General features: G+C 40.8%; 1 protein-coding gene across 2 annotated transcripts in view; it reads right to left on the bottom strand.

The window, feature by feature from the left end:
- LOC138973051 (ubiquitin carboxyl-terminal hydrolase 25-like) overlaps nt 1–16,163 on the bottom strand; it is a 78,787-nt gene that overhangs the window by 34,917 nt on the left and 27,707 nt on the right. For both annotated transcript variants that reach the window (XM_070345706.1, XM_070345707.1), the window contains exon 11: nt 430–557. In XM_070345706.1, coding sequence (XP_070201807.1) covers nt 430–557 — 128 coding nt within the window. The remainder of the gene's footprint in view (nt 1–429; nt 558–16,163) is intronic.

Raw genomic sequence — 16,163 nt, 5'->3', positions numbered from 1 at the left:
CTTGTTACCAAGGTGATGCGATGCAGCGTCCTAGCACTAGACTGAAGTAAATTGCTATATGTGAGTTGGGTTAAGATATGTAATTTAATCAGAAACAACCGGAATCATCTTTCCAAAACAAAACTGTTCTCCATTCTCTCTGAATCAGCAACAAACCTGAATTATCTATCCAACACAAAACTGTTCTCAATTCTCTCTCAGTCAGCAACAACCTGAATTATTTATCAAACACGAAACTGCAAGCAACAGCATTTCAAGGTATTAACCACAGGAAGATTTTGCATCAGTAAATACAAAATGATCATGTTAATATAACTAAACACACGACCTCCCGATCACGGGGCGGACGCCTTACCACTAGGTCCCACTCAACAGACTAACTTCAATCAGGAACAAAATGTTAACAGGCCAAAAAGACAGCAGACTTGCCTATCTACATAGATGACTCTGGGAAATTCAATCTTGTTGTGGATCTTCTCAGGACGACCCAGTTGCTGGTTGAATTGGAAGCGACACAACTCAAACGTCAACACTGGTGGAAGACGGGTGAACCATAACTGAAATGATAAAACACAAAGGTTAAACGGATTTATTTATTTCAGAGGGAGTCTTAAAATGGGGGTAAAAATTTACACAGATAACGAATAGAAAATCTGAGAAAACATGTAACAACCTGCCCTGTTATATAGTGCTATATGTCTTATCCCCGAGTACGCTAGTACTTGGGCTCAGCAGACTTTAATTGTGTGTCTGTCTGTCTGTCTCGACTTAACAGCTTATTGCTGGGAAACTACTGGGCGCAGTTCGTTCAAAAGTTGATACACTAACTTGATAATAGGTCCGATTGATCGTATTAAAACTTCATAATGTTACCTGGGACGTAAATGCGAAATAAACAACAAAAACGACTTGGCCGTAGGAGGAGTTCACACCGGCGGGGCAACACACAGCCATTGAGCTGATAGAACAGCCGAACGCGTCACACAGTGACGAGAAATATAGCTCATAAAAAGCATGCGTCTCGCATGCGAGACGATTTGCCAGACTTTGCGCGTTGTGTGTTTGAATAATTTAATTTTTTGTGTACCCCATTTTCTACCAAGCGTTGGTTGCTCGGTCGCGACTGCGGTGGTGGTTTAGAGGTCGCGATTTTGTGTTTTGATTCTTATCATATTAATTTGTATTTTTTCTTATGGTTTCCTTTGTTTACATATGTTTCAGTCTTTTACCTTCACTTTACATTAAAGAATTTGGTAAAACTACCTGGGGCGTGATAAATGCAAGAATCCGCGAGCCAGGACAGTGAAATAACTTCGTGGGCCACCAGTTCACCAGTTATGAAGAGGGTCGGCAGTATATTTTTCACTGTGATCAAATAAAAGAGAAAGGCCAGTCACCACGCACATCCTCGGCTCGCATGCAATGTACTTATATAGCAAAGGGAATGCCTGTAATTCACACAGAGCAATCACTTGGTCTTCAACGTGCACAAGACAAAAACTTTCATACTGGGGGAGCGAGCCAGTCTGAAGAGTACTCGGGTCCAGCGCGAGCGTTTTTTATGTAAAAACAATGTCCTGTTTGTATTATTGTTATGTACCACGCCTGAATTTCTCCATGAGATAATAAAGTATTCTTATTCTTATTCCACTGTAGCTCAGAGCATTATCACATCAAGTTGACAATCAGCGACACAACAGACCTTATCTTCCCTCTCAGCACACAATGCCTCCATGGTCTTGCCCCTGCCTATAATCTCTCTGACTCTCTCTCTCTCTATGTCCCTTAACCTTATCTTCCCTCTCAGCACACATCCCCTCCATGGTCTCGCCCCTGCCTATCTCTCTGACTCTCTCTCTCTCTCTATGTCCCTTCACCAGCATTCAGATCATCTGCCGACTCCCTTAAGCTCAACATCCCCCACACCAAACTCAAAACAGCAGGTCAACGCTCATTTTCTTTCCAAGCACCTAGCCAATGGAACACACTACCTCTCCCCCTCCGTCAACGACAGTCCCTCGAATCATTCAAATCTGCACTCAAGACATTCCTTTTTTCCAAATAATCCCTGCATTCTACACTGCCCACCCCCATCCCACCCTGAATAACTGTACATATTTAATGGTTGATGGTGTGTGTGTGTGTTAGTGACTTTAAGTCTCCATGTGTGTTCTTTCTTTCTTTCTTTATTTGGTGTTTAACGTCGTTTTCAACCACGAAGGTTATATCGCAACGGGGAGAGGGGGGGGGGGGGGGGGGGGGGGGGGGATGGGATAGAACCACTTGTTAATTGTTTCTTGTTCACAAAAGCACTTATCAAAAAATTGCTCCAGGGGCTTGCAACGTAGAACAATATATTACCTTACTGGGAGAATGCAAGTTTCCAGTACAAAGGACTTAACATTTCTTACATACTGCTTGACTAAAATCTTTACAAACATTGACTATATCTCCGTGTGTGTGAATGAGTGTATGTGCGCCTTGAGTCGCCTGTTGGTGAGATATGTGCGCGTTACAAATATTCGTATTATTATTATTATTACATCTAACCAATCGATGTTTTAAAGGCACAGTAAGCCTCCCGTAAACCATCACAGATACTCTCAGGCTTTTACACACAGTACAAACACCCTTTCGTTTACACACTCACCGCTTTTGAACATCCTAGGTGCCCTCCGTAAAGAGCGAGCAATTTTTAAAGAATTTATTTTTGCGTGGTTTACCCCTGACCCATTGCGAACCCATGTGATCCCGTGTGATCCAGTTGCCTTTTTTCACAATGTAGTCGTCAGTTTGTGATTTCAATTGGACTCGCTGTAAGCTCATCTGCAATAGCACGTTATTGTGTACCTCTGAATCTCAACGCAAAAAACGGCTGCGATTCACACGAACTGGAGCGATGACAGTTGACTGTTCAGAGGAACGGGTGCTGCTACGAGAAAGACGGTTTGCATGACACATTTCCGGGCTTTTCTTTTTTCAAACTTTCAAAATTGTACTGATCTTGTCTTAATGAAAAAAGAATTTTTTTTATGATTTAAGAATGTTTGTGTAACAAGCTGTCAATTTATTATCTAGATTTTAAAAGTTAGTTCTAGCGCCAAAACGAGGCGCCTGATATGCTGATCAGAGGATCCACGAAAATAAATTCTTTGAAAATTGCTCGCTCTTTACGTAGGGCACCTAGGATGTTCTCAAGCGTTGAGTGTTTAAACGAAAGGGTGTTTGTACTGTGTGTAATAGTGATCGACAAGAAGAAGAAGAAGTACTGTGTGTAAAAGCCTGACAGTATCTGTGATGGTTTACAGGAGGCTTACTGTGCCTTTAACTCATTGTCTCCCTGGTACGGATATATCCATACCCACTCATATGGCTATATCTGACCAGGTACGGTACACACAGTCACTACAGTAGTCCCTTCCATTTCCGGCCCTTTCGTGGGCGTGAACCTGCCCGGAGCGGCCAGCTTTCCCATGACTACTGAGTTTTCCTTCTATAATTGACTCTTAATGGCCGTTAACCTGTCTGACGCGGTCAACGGTCACTGATTTTTGCCCTAAGGTGCCCCTCTTACTCGACAGGAGCGGCCACTTAACGGCCACTTGTCACTTTCGCGGGCGAGCGCCTGTGTGTGTGTGTGTGTGTGTGTGACGGTGTGTGTGTGTGTGTGTGTGTTGTGTGCACAGACGGCACAGCACGAGCAGACGACATGAATACTTACGCATGCGCAAACTGTAAATACAGACATGCGCATACATACATTTACGGCAGTCACTTCCGGATCGATCACAGCTGATGTGAGTTTGAAACACTTGTTTATCTGACACTCAAATACATATATAATAATCCAAACAACACACATAGAAACATACAAAACAATAGCTTAGCCAGGACGATGAGTTAAACACGCAAATAATTAAGATGTATAAACGAAAGCAAAACTAACAGAGACAATGAATCGGCGGCTCGTGGATGATCGCTTTCTTTTCTTCATGAAAACTTGATCGTGTTTTTGGTTTTTGTTTGGAGGAGGAGGGGGCCTGTAATGAACGGCCACCTGATATTTGCGGTCACCTTTGCAATGACTAATGGGTGACCGGATATGGCAGGTACTACTGTACATTGCATCTGCTCTCATTCAGGACATATCCGCATTCTGCTCAGACTGTAAGCTTCAGTCGCTTCCTGTAACATCCATCTAACGCCTGCATTCCAGCGCTTTGATACACAGTTTCTACACAGTTACTACAATTCTGAGTGACCTGCTGCAGCACAGCTGGTCTCAGCTAAAAATAACTTGGTCAACATAGGTGGGATACAATCATCCTGAACTCAGGTCAAAATGAGTTACTCAATCCCTTCGAGTCTCATTTATCCCTGACAGGATGCTTTGGTTTTCTTTCTGTGGGTAAGAAATCGATTTTTTTACATATTTAGAGCTTTTCGTAATGTGTTATTGATATAAGCAGATTCGCAATCGTCAATAATGATTTTTCATGGTGTTGTGTAATTTTTAAATTACAAAGGAATTGATATGTAAGACAGATTCAAGCGAGCTATCTTTCGCGGGTGTATTTACTGTGCAAACAACTCTAAATATGGCAAAAGTGTCACGTGATAATCAACTTTGGCTACGAAGCAGACGATACTTTTTTTCCGTAACCAGTTGGGAGTGATGCAACAATATTACCGTCTCCTTCCCACAGCAGTCTCAACATTTCGACTTGTTTTAACCTTAGAACGATGTCTTTGTCATAACTGTGAAGAACAGAACGGAGATCTATCACTGTCGAAGTCGGCCAATCTGCAATCACTTTCGTCTCAGTTGGGAGATAACTCTGTATTCTTGTTTTGATAGATTCCGCACAGTAATTATACATCCTGTCAGAGAGACGATGAGCAATAGCATGGTCCAACGATTATCAGGATCATGCATAGCTGTCAACTTTTCCCAGATAAAAATAGGGAGGAATGAGCGTCGCGGCGGGAAGCGCCTACAATGCTAGGGGGGTCCGGGGGCATGCCCCCCCGGAAAATTTTTGAAAAAAGGATGCAAAATGGTGCAATCTGGTGCATTCTGAGGATTATAATTGCCAGTTTCTGGCAGCAAATTTTGTCACAAAAAAGGAAGAATGAGCTGGAGAGAGAGTAGATGTAGTGACTTACCAATGCACGTCAAGCTTCCTTCTACAGTATTTCATACTTCTTGACACTCACATCTTCCAATTGTGTGTGGCCAGGGAAGATATCTTTTGCTATCACAGTTCACAACAGCACCAAAATCATAGTTCATGTTAGTTACTTCCTTGAGTTTATTTCACAATCCAAAAGTCACAACACACTACACCTTCCAGGGGTATGAAGGAGATTGCTGTTGCCATCACAGTTCACAACAGCATAACTGGCACGGATCAGCGTTCATAGTTCGAACATCGACGTCTGAAGCGAACAGTTGGGTAATCTTTCTCGTCTTCTCGACGGCTGTCCCCCGGTTCCGTTCATGTTTTGCTGTTCTTGAATGAGCTTCAATATCCCCCCGGCCTCCATGTCCGATGCTGATATCTTCGCGGCACTTGGTGCAAAACGTATGCCGCGTCTTGTCGATTCGGAGATGAAGTCATACTCTTGTTTGTAACTCTTTTGAAATTTTACAAGAACATTCGGGCCGACTTTTGGCCGCATCTCATCCACATTCGACTGAAGCGCATGCGCTAGCCACAAATCTCGTCTATTCTAGTTTAGTTTCGATTTTGATCACAGCGTTTGTGTGACGAAGCCTCGCGCTGAACGAGAGTTCAGAAGTGAAACTACGCCGAGTACAGGCGCTTGAAAATACACTCCAGTCATTATATAACTATACTTGAAACAATTTTAATCGACTTTTGCACTATTCGTGAAAATCCGGGACTGGACATAAAATCGGGAATTTCTTGGTTTTCTAGGGAGGGTTGGCAGCTATGAGGATGGGATACAATGTGTTATGTATCGATTGGACATTGGATTTCCCTTCTTTGAGCCATGTGACGTCAGAGGCCTACAAAACTTTATAATTGGGCGTTTCAGGTTGACCGAAACTTTAAAGGAACTACAAAACACAAGTCATGTGTTTGATTGCATGTGCGTGTGCTCTTCAATGTCAAAACAACAACAAAGTCAGGACATGACGTGTGTTTTGTAGTTCCTTTGAAGTTTCGGTCAACCTGGAACGCCCAAATATGAAGCTTATGTGTTTGATTGCATGTGTGTGTGCCCGGGCTCGTTCAATCGTCAAAACAACAACAAAGTCATAGTACCTGAAAGGAATTCGATCGATACATAAATGTTATTTGCGTGTTTGACCAAAATATGACATTTTACACAGATCTCGACAGTCATTGTTCACCTCGACCGCTATCGCGGTCTCGGAGAACAATGACCGTCTCGATCTGTGTAAAATGTCATATTTTGGTCAAACACGCAAATAACGTATAATATAGCTATTCTGATGAACACGTGGGGGAATTCGGGGGCTGTGATTGGATGGTCTCTTCCGATCATCAAAGCATAATGCCTCGGAAGTCGGCCATTTTTCTCAATATCCAATAGCATATTGTCAATAACAAAGACGCATGGTTCTGGTTTCTTCCACGTGTATAAAGTACACGCATACCTCGCCAGGTTTGTTTCTGTGACTAGTCGACAGACGATGCCATTTGGTTTGTGTGTGTTTTTGTTGTTGCTTACTGTACATGACATACATTACGTGTAAAATCCAGTTCTTTAACAGGCAACAAACCTTGCAAATTTCCAAAAGCTGCAATCTGAAGCGACCTATCTCTGATTCTAGCAGACGATCTCTCCAATGTTTAACACAAAATCAGCAAACTCTCCTGTCACATAGAACGTCCATTGTATAGTGCAATGTTGAAATGAAGTTACCGGTCTGAAACATTTAGTCGTTTCTTCTGAGACAATCCTTGTTCTCTTATCATCTACAGATTTACCGCAGTCTTCACCACGCGAATTCCCAACAGAAGTAAGACTTTCGAACATACAATATACGTAGGCAAGCATGATACGTCATGACGTCATATGATTCCTAGCATATTGACGTAATGCTAACCATCCGGTTATCTCCGTAATACTCGTCTAAATATCGGACCCTATTGCTACGCTAAAAACACAATAGCTGTTAATTACTTCACATGTACTATACATAGTTCACCGATATCTTGTCTGTACCCTACATCACAAGAATGTAATGTAAGAGTGTCAAAAACTTGGTATTAAAAACTTTTGGGTGCTTAGGCTCAATTTCAAACTTTGCAATAGTCCTGAGAGAACATCCTACAAAAAAGTCATACAAAAATACACACGATAAACATTAACACTAAAATAACAGAAATCAGCGTATACCCTCTTCACTAAACCTACAGGACAAAAATCAGAGATCAAATATTGTCTTGATAATAAATATATATATATAACTACTGGTCTTTGGCCGTGAAGTTTGCATATATCTGTTCCTGACAATGTTTCTGGTTAGCTTGGTAAGAGTTCAGTCCCTTGCCCAAAACCACAGTAGTTCCCCTTGATCATGGTCTACCAAATGAAGCTTTCACTGAAAGGGATCGATACAATTATTACCTTTTGGGACCTTTTAATTTCCAACGTCAATAAGTAGCAACAATTTCAGATAAAATAAAAAAAAATGTTAACAAAACTTCGTGAGGAGCGGCCATACGTCTGAGCCAGAAAGTTCAAACCGAACCTCAATCTACTTTCAGCTATTTTTTTCATGACTTTGATCATCTATTTAGCTTAGAACAGATGAACAAGCATAGGAGTTAAATTGGATCAAAATCAGACAATCACACCCAAGCTTTAGACTGATAACACTGAAACCTCAACCTAAGTTTTTATTACCTAAACATGAGCTAGCTGTGACCCTGAAATTTGACAAGGGTCAACCCGACTATGATCATGTTGGAGATCACAGCCATGAAAGCGGCAAGCACTTTTACTCGCCATGGCGAATAGAAACATGTAACTGGCGAGTAGATCATGATCATGATCAAGGGAAACTACTGTGGTTTTGGGCAAGGGACTAAACTCTTACCAAGCTAACCAGAAACATTGTCAGGAACAGATGTATGCAAACTTCACAGCCAAAGAATTACAGTAGTAATACCTTTTTTATCAAGACAACATTTGATCCGTGATTTTTGTCCTGTAGGTATGGTGAAGAAGGTACACACTGATTTCTGTTAGTTTAGTTTTATTGTTTATCGTGTGTAGTTTTGTGTGACTTTTTTGTACGGATGTTCTCAAAGGACAATAATATTTTGAAACTAAATTGCTTCACATGAAAATATTATTTCGAACATTTTTTGACACTCTTACATTACTTTCATGTGGTGTTGGGGTCCATACAAGATTTCAATGAAGTAAACAATGTGGAGTACACATACATGGACAAGTCAGATTTCTGCCAAGAGGGAAGATCTATATAATTATAAAGAGGTTGCTGCGGGATCACTAAATCGTAACTTGATGTGATAATGCCCTGTTGTTCTTTCTTTCTTTCTTTATTTGGTGTTTAACGTCGTTTTCAACCACGAAGGTTATATCGCGACAGGGAAAGGGGGGAGATGGGATAGAGCCACTTGTTAATTGTTTCTTGTTCACAAAAGCACTAATCAAAAAATTAATCCAGGGGCTTGCAACGTAGTACAATATATGACCTTACTGGGAGAATGCAAGTTTCCCGTACAAAGGACTTAACATTTCTTACATACTGCTTGACTAAAATCTTTACAAACATTGACTATATTCTATACAAGAAACACTTAACAAGGGTAAAAGGAGAAACAGAATCCGTTAGTCGCCTCTTACGACATGCTGGGGAGCATCGGGTAAATTCTTCCCTCTAACCCGCGGGGGGATGCCCAAAGTCGAAAGATGTAGTACAAACAGGGGAGTAAACCAAAACAGCCGTTTTTGTGTGCCTGTGTGAGCTCAGTTGCCGACTAACACAAACTTTCGCATTCGGCTTTTCTTATCTCGTAACTCCACACTAAATACCCCACTTCCCCTCTGAAGTATTAATGTACAACCCATGGCACTAACATTCATGTAGTCGTTTATAACTGAGGTTGAACAATTCGTTTCATGAAGAGACAAGTATAAATGCCATTCACCCAAACTGAAAACTTCTCTGCCGTCTGCTCGCGTTGTACGGATTAGCTGTTCTCTTCTCCTCCCCTTGTTGCATCCTAGTTCTTCAGTTGTTTCTAGTTCAGACCTGTTTACCCCCATAAGTGTTTTGGAGTAATGCTCAGCCCCAAAAATAGTAATCCTGGCACAAAAATAGTAATCATCCAGCATTCGTCGCCAATTACAACGCACATGACAACTGTGTCTGCGAAACGCAATCATGCACATATATCCATCATTCACAAACAAAACACATCAGTCAGTTTTTGTAGTCATCATAATTTCAAAGAAGATCACATCAAAAGCACATGCATCACTGATTCTTTTTCTTTTGCTCGTAGTAGGCTTTTTTCAGTGTGTCAAGCGCTTCTCTACTGTACTTGCGCTTGCCGAATGAGTGAGGGCGAGACTTCACCACTAGAAGGCTCTCCAGCGTCTCATCAGACAGACATGATCTCTGGTCAGTCCTGTGCTTTTTCACCCCATTTTGCCATTGAAAAAATCAATGCCAAACATGTGAATTAAAAAAAAAAAAAAAAAAATTTTTTTTTTTTTTTTTACATTTTTTTTATTTATGAAAATCGTAGTCTTGACAGGGATAGCGGAATGGCGTATTTTTTGCAGAAAATCGTAATAAATTACGCCAAAATCGTAAGGGTAAACAGGTCTGCTAGTTTTTCCGTTGATGTTGTGTTTTGGTCTTCTTCATAGACGGGCGCAGTGACGTGGTGGTAAGACATCGGCCTCCTAATCGGGAGGTCGTGAGTTCGAATCCCGGTCGCTGCCGCCCGGTGTGTTAAGAGTGGAGATTTTTCCGATCTCCCAGGTCAACTGATGTGCAGACCTGCTAGTGACTTAACCCCCTTCGTGTGTACACGCAAGCACAAGACCAAGTGCGCACGGAAAAGATCCTATTATCCATGTCAGAGTTCGGTGGGTTATAGAAACACGAAAATACCCAGCATTCCTCCCCCGAAATCGGCGTATGCTGCCTGAATGGTTGGGTAAAAACGGTTATACACGTAAAATTCCACTCATGCTAAAATAATGAGTGAACGTGGGAGTCTAAGCCCATGAACGAAGAAGAAGAAGAAGAAGAGAAGGTCTTCTTCATAAGTAGTCTTGTTCAAAATTAAAAAACTCAAACTTCTTTTTGTTGCATACGAATGAACTAATAAAAAGCTGTTTAACAGCTGTGTTGTCAAATCGAGTTTTTTTCCAAAGTCAGTGTGGCGCCTGCGCAAAACTAATGCACATAAGAAACGGCGTCTGCTATCAAAACCTGAGATCAACGCATCGACGCAAAAACTGTCATTTTGTAAGTTTGGAACAACAAATCAAGGTCAGAACAGCTATATAATCGCTATTGTATTTTCAGCGTAGAAATAGGATCCGATATTTAGACGAGACAAGTTTAATGCCGACGAGTCGGCCGCCATTGTGAATCCTATAGATCGGTTCTAAACTTCTAAAGTTTTCACCACGTGGTACTAACTTATCCGAACGGTCAATGGGAAAGAACTCTGTTTAGAACCCCTTCAAGTGCTTGGACAGTGGTTACCTCCCATTTAGTTTTCAGAAATGTCCTGAAATGTTGCTGATGCAAATCCCCCGTACTAGGTACGGTTATGGGCGTACGACAATCCCAAAATGACCACGTACCTAGTACGGGGTGGGCAGTGAAGGGGTTAAAGGGGGGGTTCCACTGTAGCTCAACAACAGAGCATTATCACATCAAGTTGAAAATCAGCCACACCACAGCAATCTTAAACTTATCTTCCCTCTCAGCACACATCTAAACAATCCATGTTTTAAAGGCACAGTAAGCCTCCCGTAAACCATCACAGATACTGTCAGGCTTTTACACACATTACAAACACCCTTTCGTTTACACACTCACCGCTTTTGAACATCCTAGGTGCCCTCCGTAAAGAGCGAGCAATTTTCAAAGAATTTTTATTTGCGTGGTTTATCTTACCCCTGAGCCATCGCGAACCCATGTGATCCCGTGTGATCCAGTTGCCTTTTTTCACAACGTAGTCGTCAGTTTGTGATTTCAATGGGACTCGCTGTAAGCTCATCTGCAATAGCACGTTATTGTGTACCTCTGAATCTCAACGCAACAAACGGCTGCGATTCACACGAACTGGAGCGATGACAGTTGACTGTTCAGAGGAACGGGTGTAAGGCAGAACCGTCGTCTGCTACGAGAAAGACGGTTTGCATGACACGTTTCCGGGCTTTTCTTTTTTCAAACTTTCAAAATTGTACTGATCTTGTCTTAATGAAAAAACAATTTTTTTATGATTTAAGAATGTTTGTGTAACAAGCTGTCAATTCATTATCTAGATTTTAAAAGTTAGTTCTAGCGCCAAAACGAGGTGCCTCATATGCTGTTCAGAGGATCCACGAACATAAATTCTTTGAAAATTGCTCGCTATTCACGTAGGGCACCTAGGATGTTCTCAAGCGTTGAGTGTTTAAACGAAAGGGTGTTTGTACTGTGTGTAATAGTGATCGACAAGAAGAAGAAGAAGTACTGTGTGTAAAAGCCTGACAGTATCTGTGATGGTTTACGGGAGGCTTATTGTACCTTTAACTCATTGTCTCCCTGGTACGGATATATCCATACCCACTCATATGGCTATATCTGACCAGGTACGGTACACACAGTCACTACATTGCATCTGCTCTCATTCAGGACATATCCGCATTCTGCTCAGACTGTTAGCTTCACTCGCTTCCTGTAACATCCATCTAACGCCTGCATTCCAGCGCTTTGATACACAGTTTCTACACAGTTACTACAATTCTGAGTGACCTGCTGCAGCACAGCTGGTCTCGGCTAAAAATCACTTGGTCAACATAGGTGGGATACAATCATCCTGAACTCAGGTCAAAATGAGTTGCTCAATCCCTTCGAGTCTCATTTATCCCTGACAGGATGCCTTGGTTTTCTTTCTGTGGGTAAGAAATCGATTTTTTACATATTTAGAGCTTTCCGTAATGTGTTATTGATATAAGCAGATTCGCAATCGTCAATAATGATTTTTCATGGTGTTGTGTAATTTTTAAATTACAAAGGAATTGATATGTAAGACAGATTCAAGCGAGCTATCTTTCGCGGGTGTATTTACTGTGCAAACAACTCTAAATATGGCAAAAGTGTCACGTGATAATCAACTTTGGCTACGAAGCAGACCATACTTTTTTTCCGTAACCAGTTGGGAGTGATGCAACAATATTACCATCTCCTTCCCACAGCAGTCTCAACATTTTCGCTTGTTTTAACCTTAGAACGATGTCTTTATCATAACTGTGAAGAACAGAACGGAGATCTTTCACTGTCGCAGTCGGCCAATCTGCAATCACTTTCATCTCAGTTGGGAGATAACTCTGTATTCTTGTTTTGATAGATTCCACACAGTAATTATACATCCTGTCAGAGAGGATGAGCGATAGCATCGTCCGTTGATTATCAGGATGGGTTACAATGTATTAATACTTCACATGTACAATACATAGTTCACTGATATCTTGATTGTACCCTACATCACAAGAATATGATGTACGGGTGCCATAAACTAGGTATTAATAAATTTTTCTTGTGTGCTTAGCCCGAAGTTCAAACTTTACAATAGTCCTGAGAGAACATCCTACAAAAAAGTCATACAAAAATACACACGATAAACATTAACACTAAAATAACAGAAAGCAGGGTATACCCTCTTCACTAAACCTACAGGACAAAAATCAGAGATCAAATATTGTCTTGATAATAAATAATATATATATAACTACTGGTCTTTGGCTGTGAAGGTTGCATTCTGTGTTCCTGACAATGTTTCTGGTTAGCTTGGTAAGAGTTCAGTCCCTTGCCCAAAACCACAGTAGTTCCCCTTGATCATGGTCTACCAAATGAAGCTTTCACTGAAAGGGATCGATACAATTATTACCTTTTGGGACATGACAGTTTAATTTTCAACGTCGGTAGGTAGCAACAATTTCAGATAAAATAAAATAAAAATGTTAACAAAACTTTCTGAGGAGCGGCCATACGTCTGAGCCAGAAAGTTCAAACCGAACCTCAATCTACTTTCAGCTATTTTTTTCATGACTTTGATCATCTATTTAGCTTAGAACAGATGAACAAGCATAGGAGTTAAATTGGATCAAAATCAGACAATCACACCCAAGCTTTAGACTGATAACACTGAAACCTCAACCTAAGTTTTTATTACCTAAACATGAGCTAGCAGTGACCCTGAAATTTGACAAGGGTCAACCAGACTATGATCATGTTGGTGATCACAGCCCTGAAAGCGGCAAGCACTTTCACTCGCCATGGCAAATAGAAACATGGAACTGCGAGTAGATCATGATCATGATCAAGGGAAACTACTGTGGTTTTGGGCAAGGGACTAAACTCTTACCAAGCTAACCAGAAACATTGTCAGGAACAGATGTATGGAAACTTCACAGCCAAAGAATTACAGTAGTAATACCTTTTTTATCAAGACAACATTTGATCCGTGATTTTTGTCCTGTATGTATGGTGAAGAAGGTACACACTGATTTCTGTTAGTTTAGTTTTATTGTTTATCGTGTGTAGTTTTGTGTGACTTTTTTGTACGGATGTTCTCAAAGAACTATAATATTTTCAAACTATTTTAAATTCGTTCTAATGAAAATATAATGATAAACAATTTTTAACACTCTTACATTACTTTCAAGTGGTGTAGGGGTCCATACAAGATTTCATTCAAGTTAACCTTGTTGTACCTACGGAATACACATACATGGACTAGTCAGATTTATGCCAAGAGGGAAGATCTATATTTATAGCTATTCTGATGGACACGCAGGGGAATTCGGGGGCTGTGATTGGATGGTCTCTTCCGATCATCAAAGCATAATGCTACGGAAGTCGGCCATTTTTGCCATTATCCAAAAGCATATTGGCAATAACAAAGACGCATGGTTCCGGTATACCCACCTGTACCACACGAGTGTTTCAATCGACAACAGCATACACTGACAACTTGAAATTCTTCTCGGGAATGTTTTTCAGCTTTACAAATGTCGATAGCATACCCTTTTCTGCTAACTTCCCGATGAAACAGGACTAAACCAATTATTTTCTGTCCCTAAACACCACAAAATGCCCAAAGTCGAAAGATGTAGTACAAACAGGGGAGTAAAACGGAACAGCCGTTTTTGTGTGCCTGTGTGAACTCAGTTGCCGACTAACACAAACTTTCGCATTCGGCTTTTCTTATCTCGTAACTCCACACTAAATACCCCACTTCCCCTCTGAAGTATTGATGTACAACCCATGGCACTAACATTTATGTAGTTAGTCGTTTATAACTGAGGTTGAACAATTCGTTTCATGACGAGACAAGCATAAATGCCATTCACCCAAACTGAAAACTTCTCTGCCGTCTGCTCGCGTTGTACGGATTAGCTGTTCTCTTCTCCTCCCCTTGTTGCATCCTAGTTCTTCAGTTGTTTCAAGTTTTCCGTTGATGTTGTGTTTTGGTCTTCTTCATAAGTAGTCTTGTTCATAATTAAAAAACTCAAACTTCTTTTTGTTGCATACGAATGAACTAATAAAAAGCTGTTTAACAGCTGTGTTGTCAAATCGAGTTTTTTTCCAAAGACAGTGTGGCGCCCGCACAAAACTAATGCGCATAAGAAACGGCGTCTGCTATCAAAACCTGAGATCAACGCATCGACGCAAAAACTGTCATTTTGTAAGTTTGGAACAACAAATCAAGGTCAGAACAGCTATATAATCGCTATATAATCACTCGTCGGCATTATACTTGTCTCGTCTAAATATCGGACCCTATTGCTACGCTGAAAACACAATAGCTGTTAATAAAAAGGTTGCTGCTGGATCACTGAATTGTAACTTGATGTGATAATGCCCTGTTATTAAGCCAATATCGGTATGTTCTATTGCTGCAGTCAATAGTCAATAGGTATAACCAACTGTTTATTCAAATTCTTCATGCATTGATTTTTTTTAAATCTGCACTCTAAAACAATCTTTTTGAGGAATTATGGCCGCTGTGCAGTTTTGCCAAAAGAGAGGTAGTGCACCACGAAAACAGTGTTCGCTCAAAACAGGGGACACGTCTATTTCAAGAAAAATATGTACACTTCATGAAAGAAAGTTGTAAAGAAAGTTTCACACAATGATTCGTGATCAAGAAAACTGTTTAGTGCACCAAATTTCTTTCAAAGTGTCTAATTATCTTGATTTATAATGTTGAAAACTGCTGAAAGTCAATGAAATATGAACAATTCTGTTTGATGCTAGATATTACTTTCCCGCTTTAACGTATGTCAGAACCCATTGTTATTCAGCTTTTAAAGACCTTTTCCTAATTACAGTGGTTTCGTTGTTTGTAAAATCTTTTGTTGAACATGGTTGCAAACACAAATTCGAACATCTTTTGACGTTATGGGTTTACGTAAATCTTTTTTTTTTTAAACAGTTAGTGACTGAGAACGCTAAAAATAGCTCCGAAGTAGCGAGGTTGGTGGGTTTCATCTGCGATTTTTAATCTTGCGCACACTCTGGTGCTAATGTAAGTGATCAGGACGGAAAGAGTAATGAACGAACCACCAAGAAATCGTATTTTCAGCAGGGTGCAATCTATTTTTTAAGTCTTGATGACCCTGAACATTTTGTGCAGAAAAAATACTGTGCCTTTAACTTATTGTCTCCCTGGTACGGATATATCCATACCCACTCATATGGCTATATCTGACCAGCTACGGTACACACAGTCACTACATTGCATCTGCTCTCATTCAGGACATATCCGCATTCTGCTCAGACTGTTAGCTTCACTCGCTTCCTGTAACATCCATCTAACGCCTGCATTCCAGCGCTTTGATACACAGTTTCTGCACAGTTACTACAATTCTGAGTGACCTGCTGCAGCCCAGCTGGT

This window comes from Littorina saxatilis, linkage group LG8, assembly GCF_037325665.1.
Source record: "Littorina saxatilis isolate snail1 linkage group LG8, US_GU_Lsax_2.0, whole genome shotgun sequence".
NCBI classification, from domain to species: Eukaryota; Metazoa; Mollusca; class Gastropoda; order Littorinimorpha; family Littorinidae; genus Littorina; species Littorina saxatilis.
The sequence above is the reverse complement of the archived record's forward strand: the minus strand, read 5'-3'. Positions and strand labels throughout refer to the sequence as shown.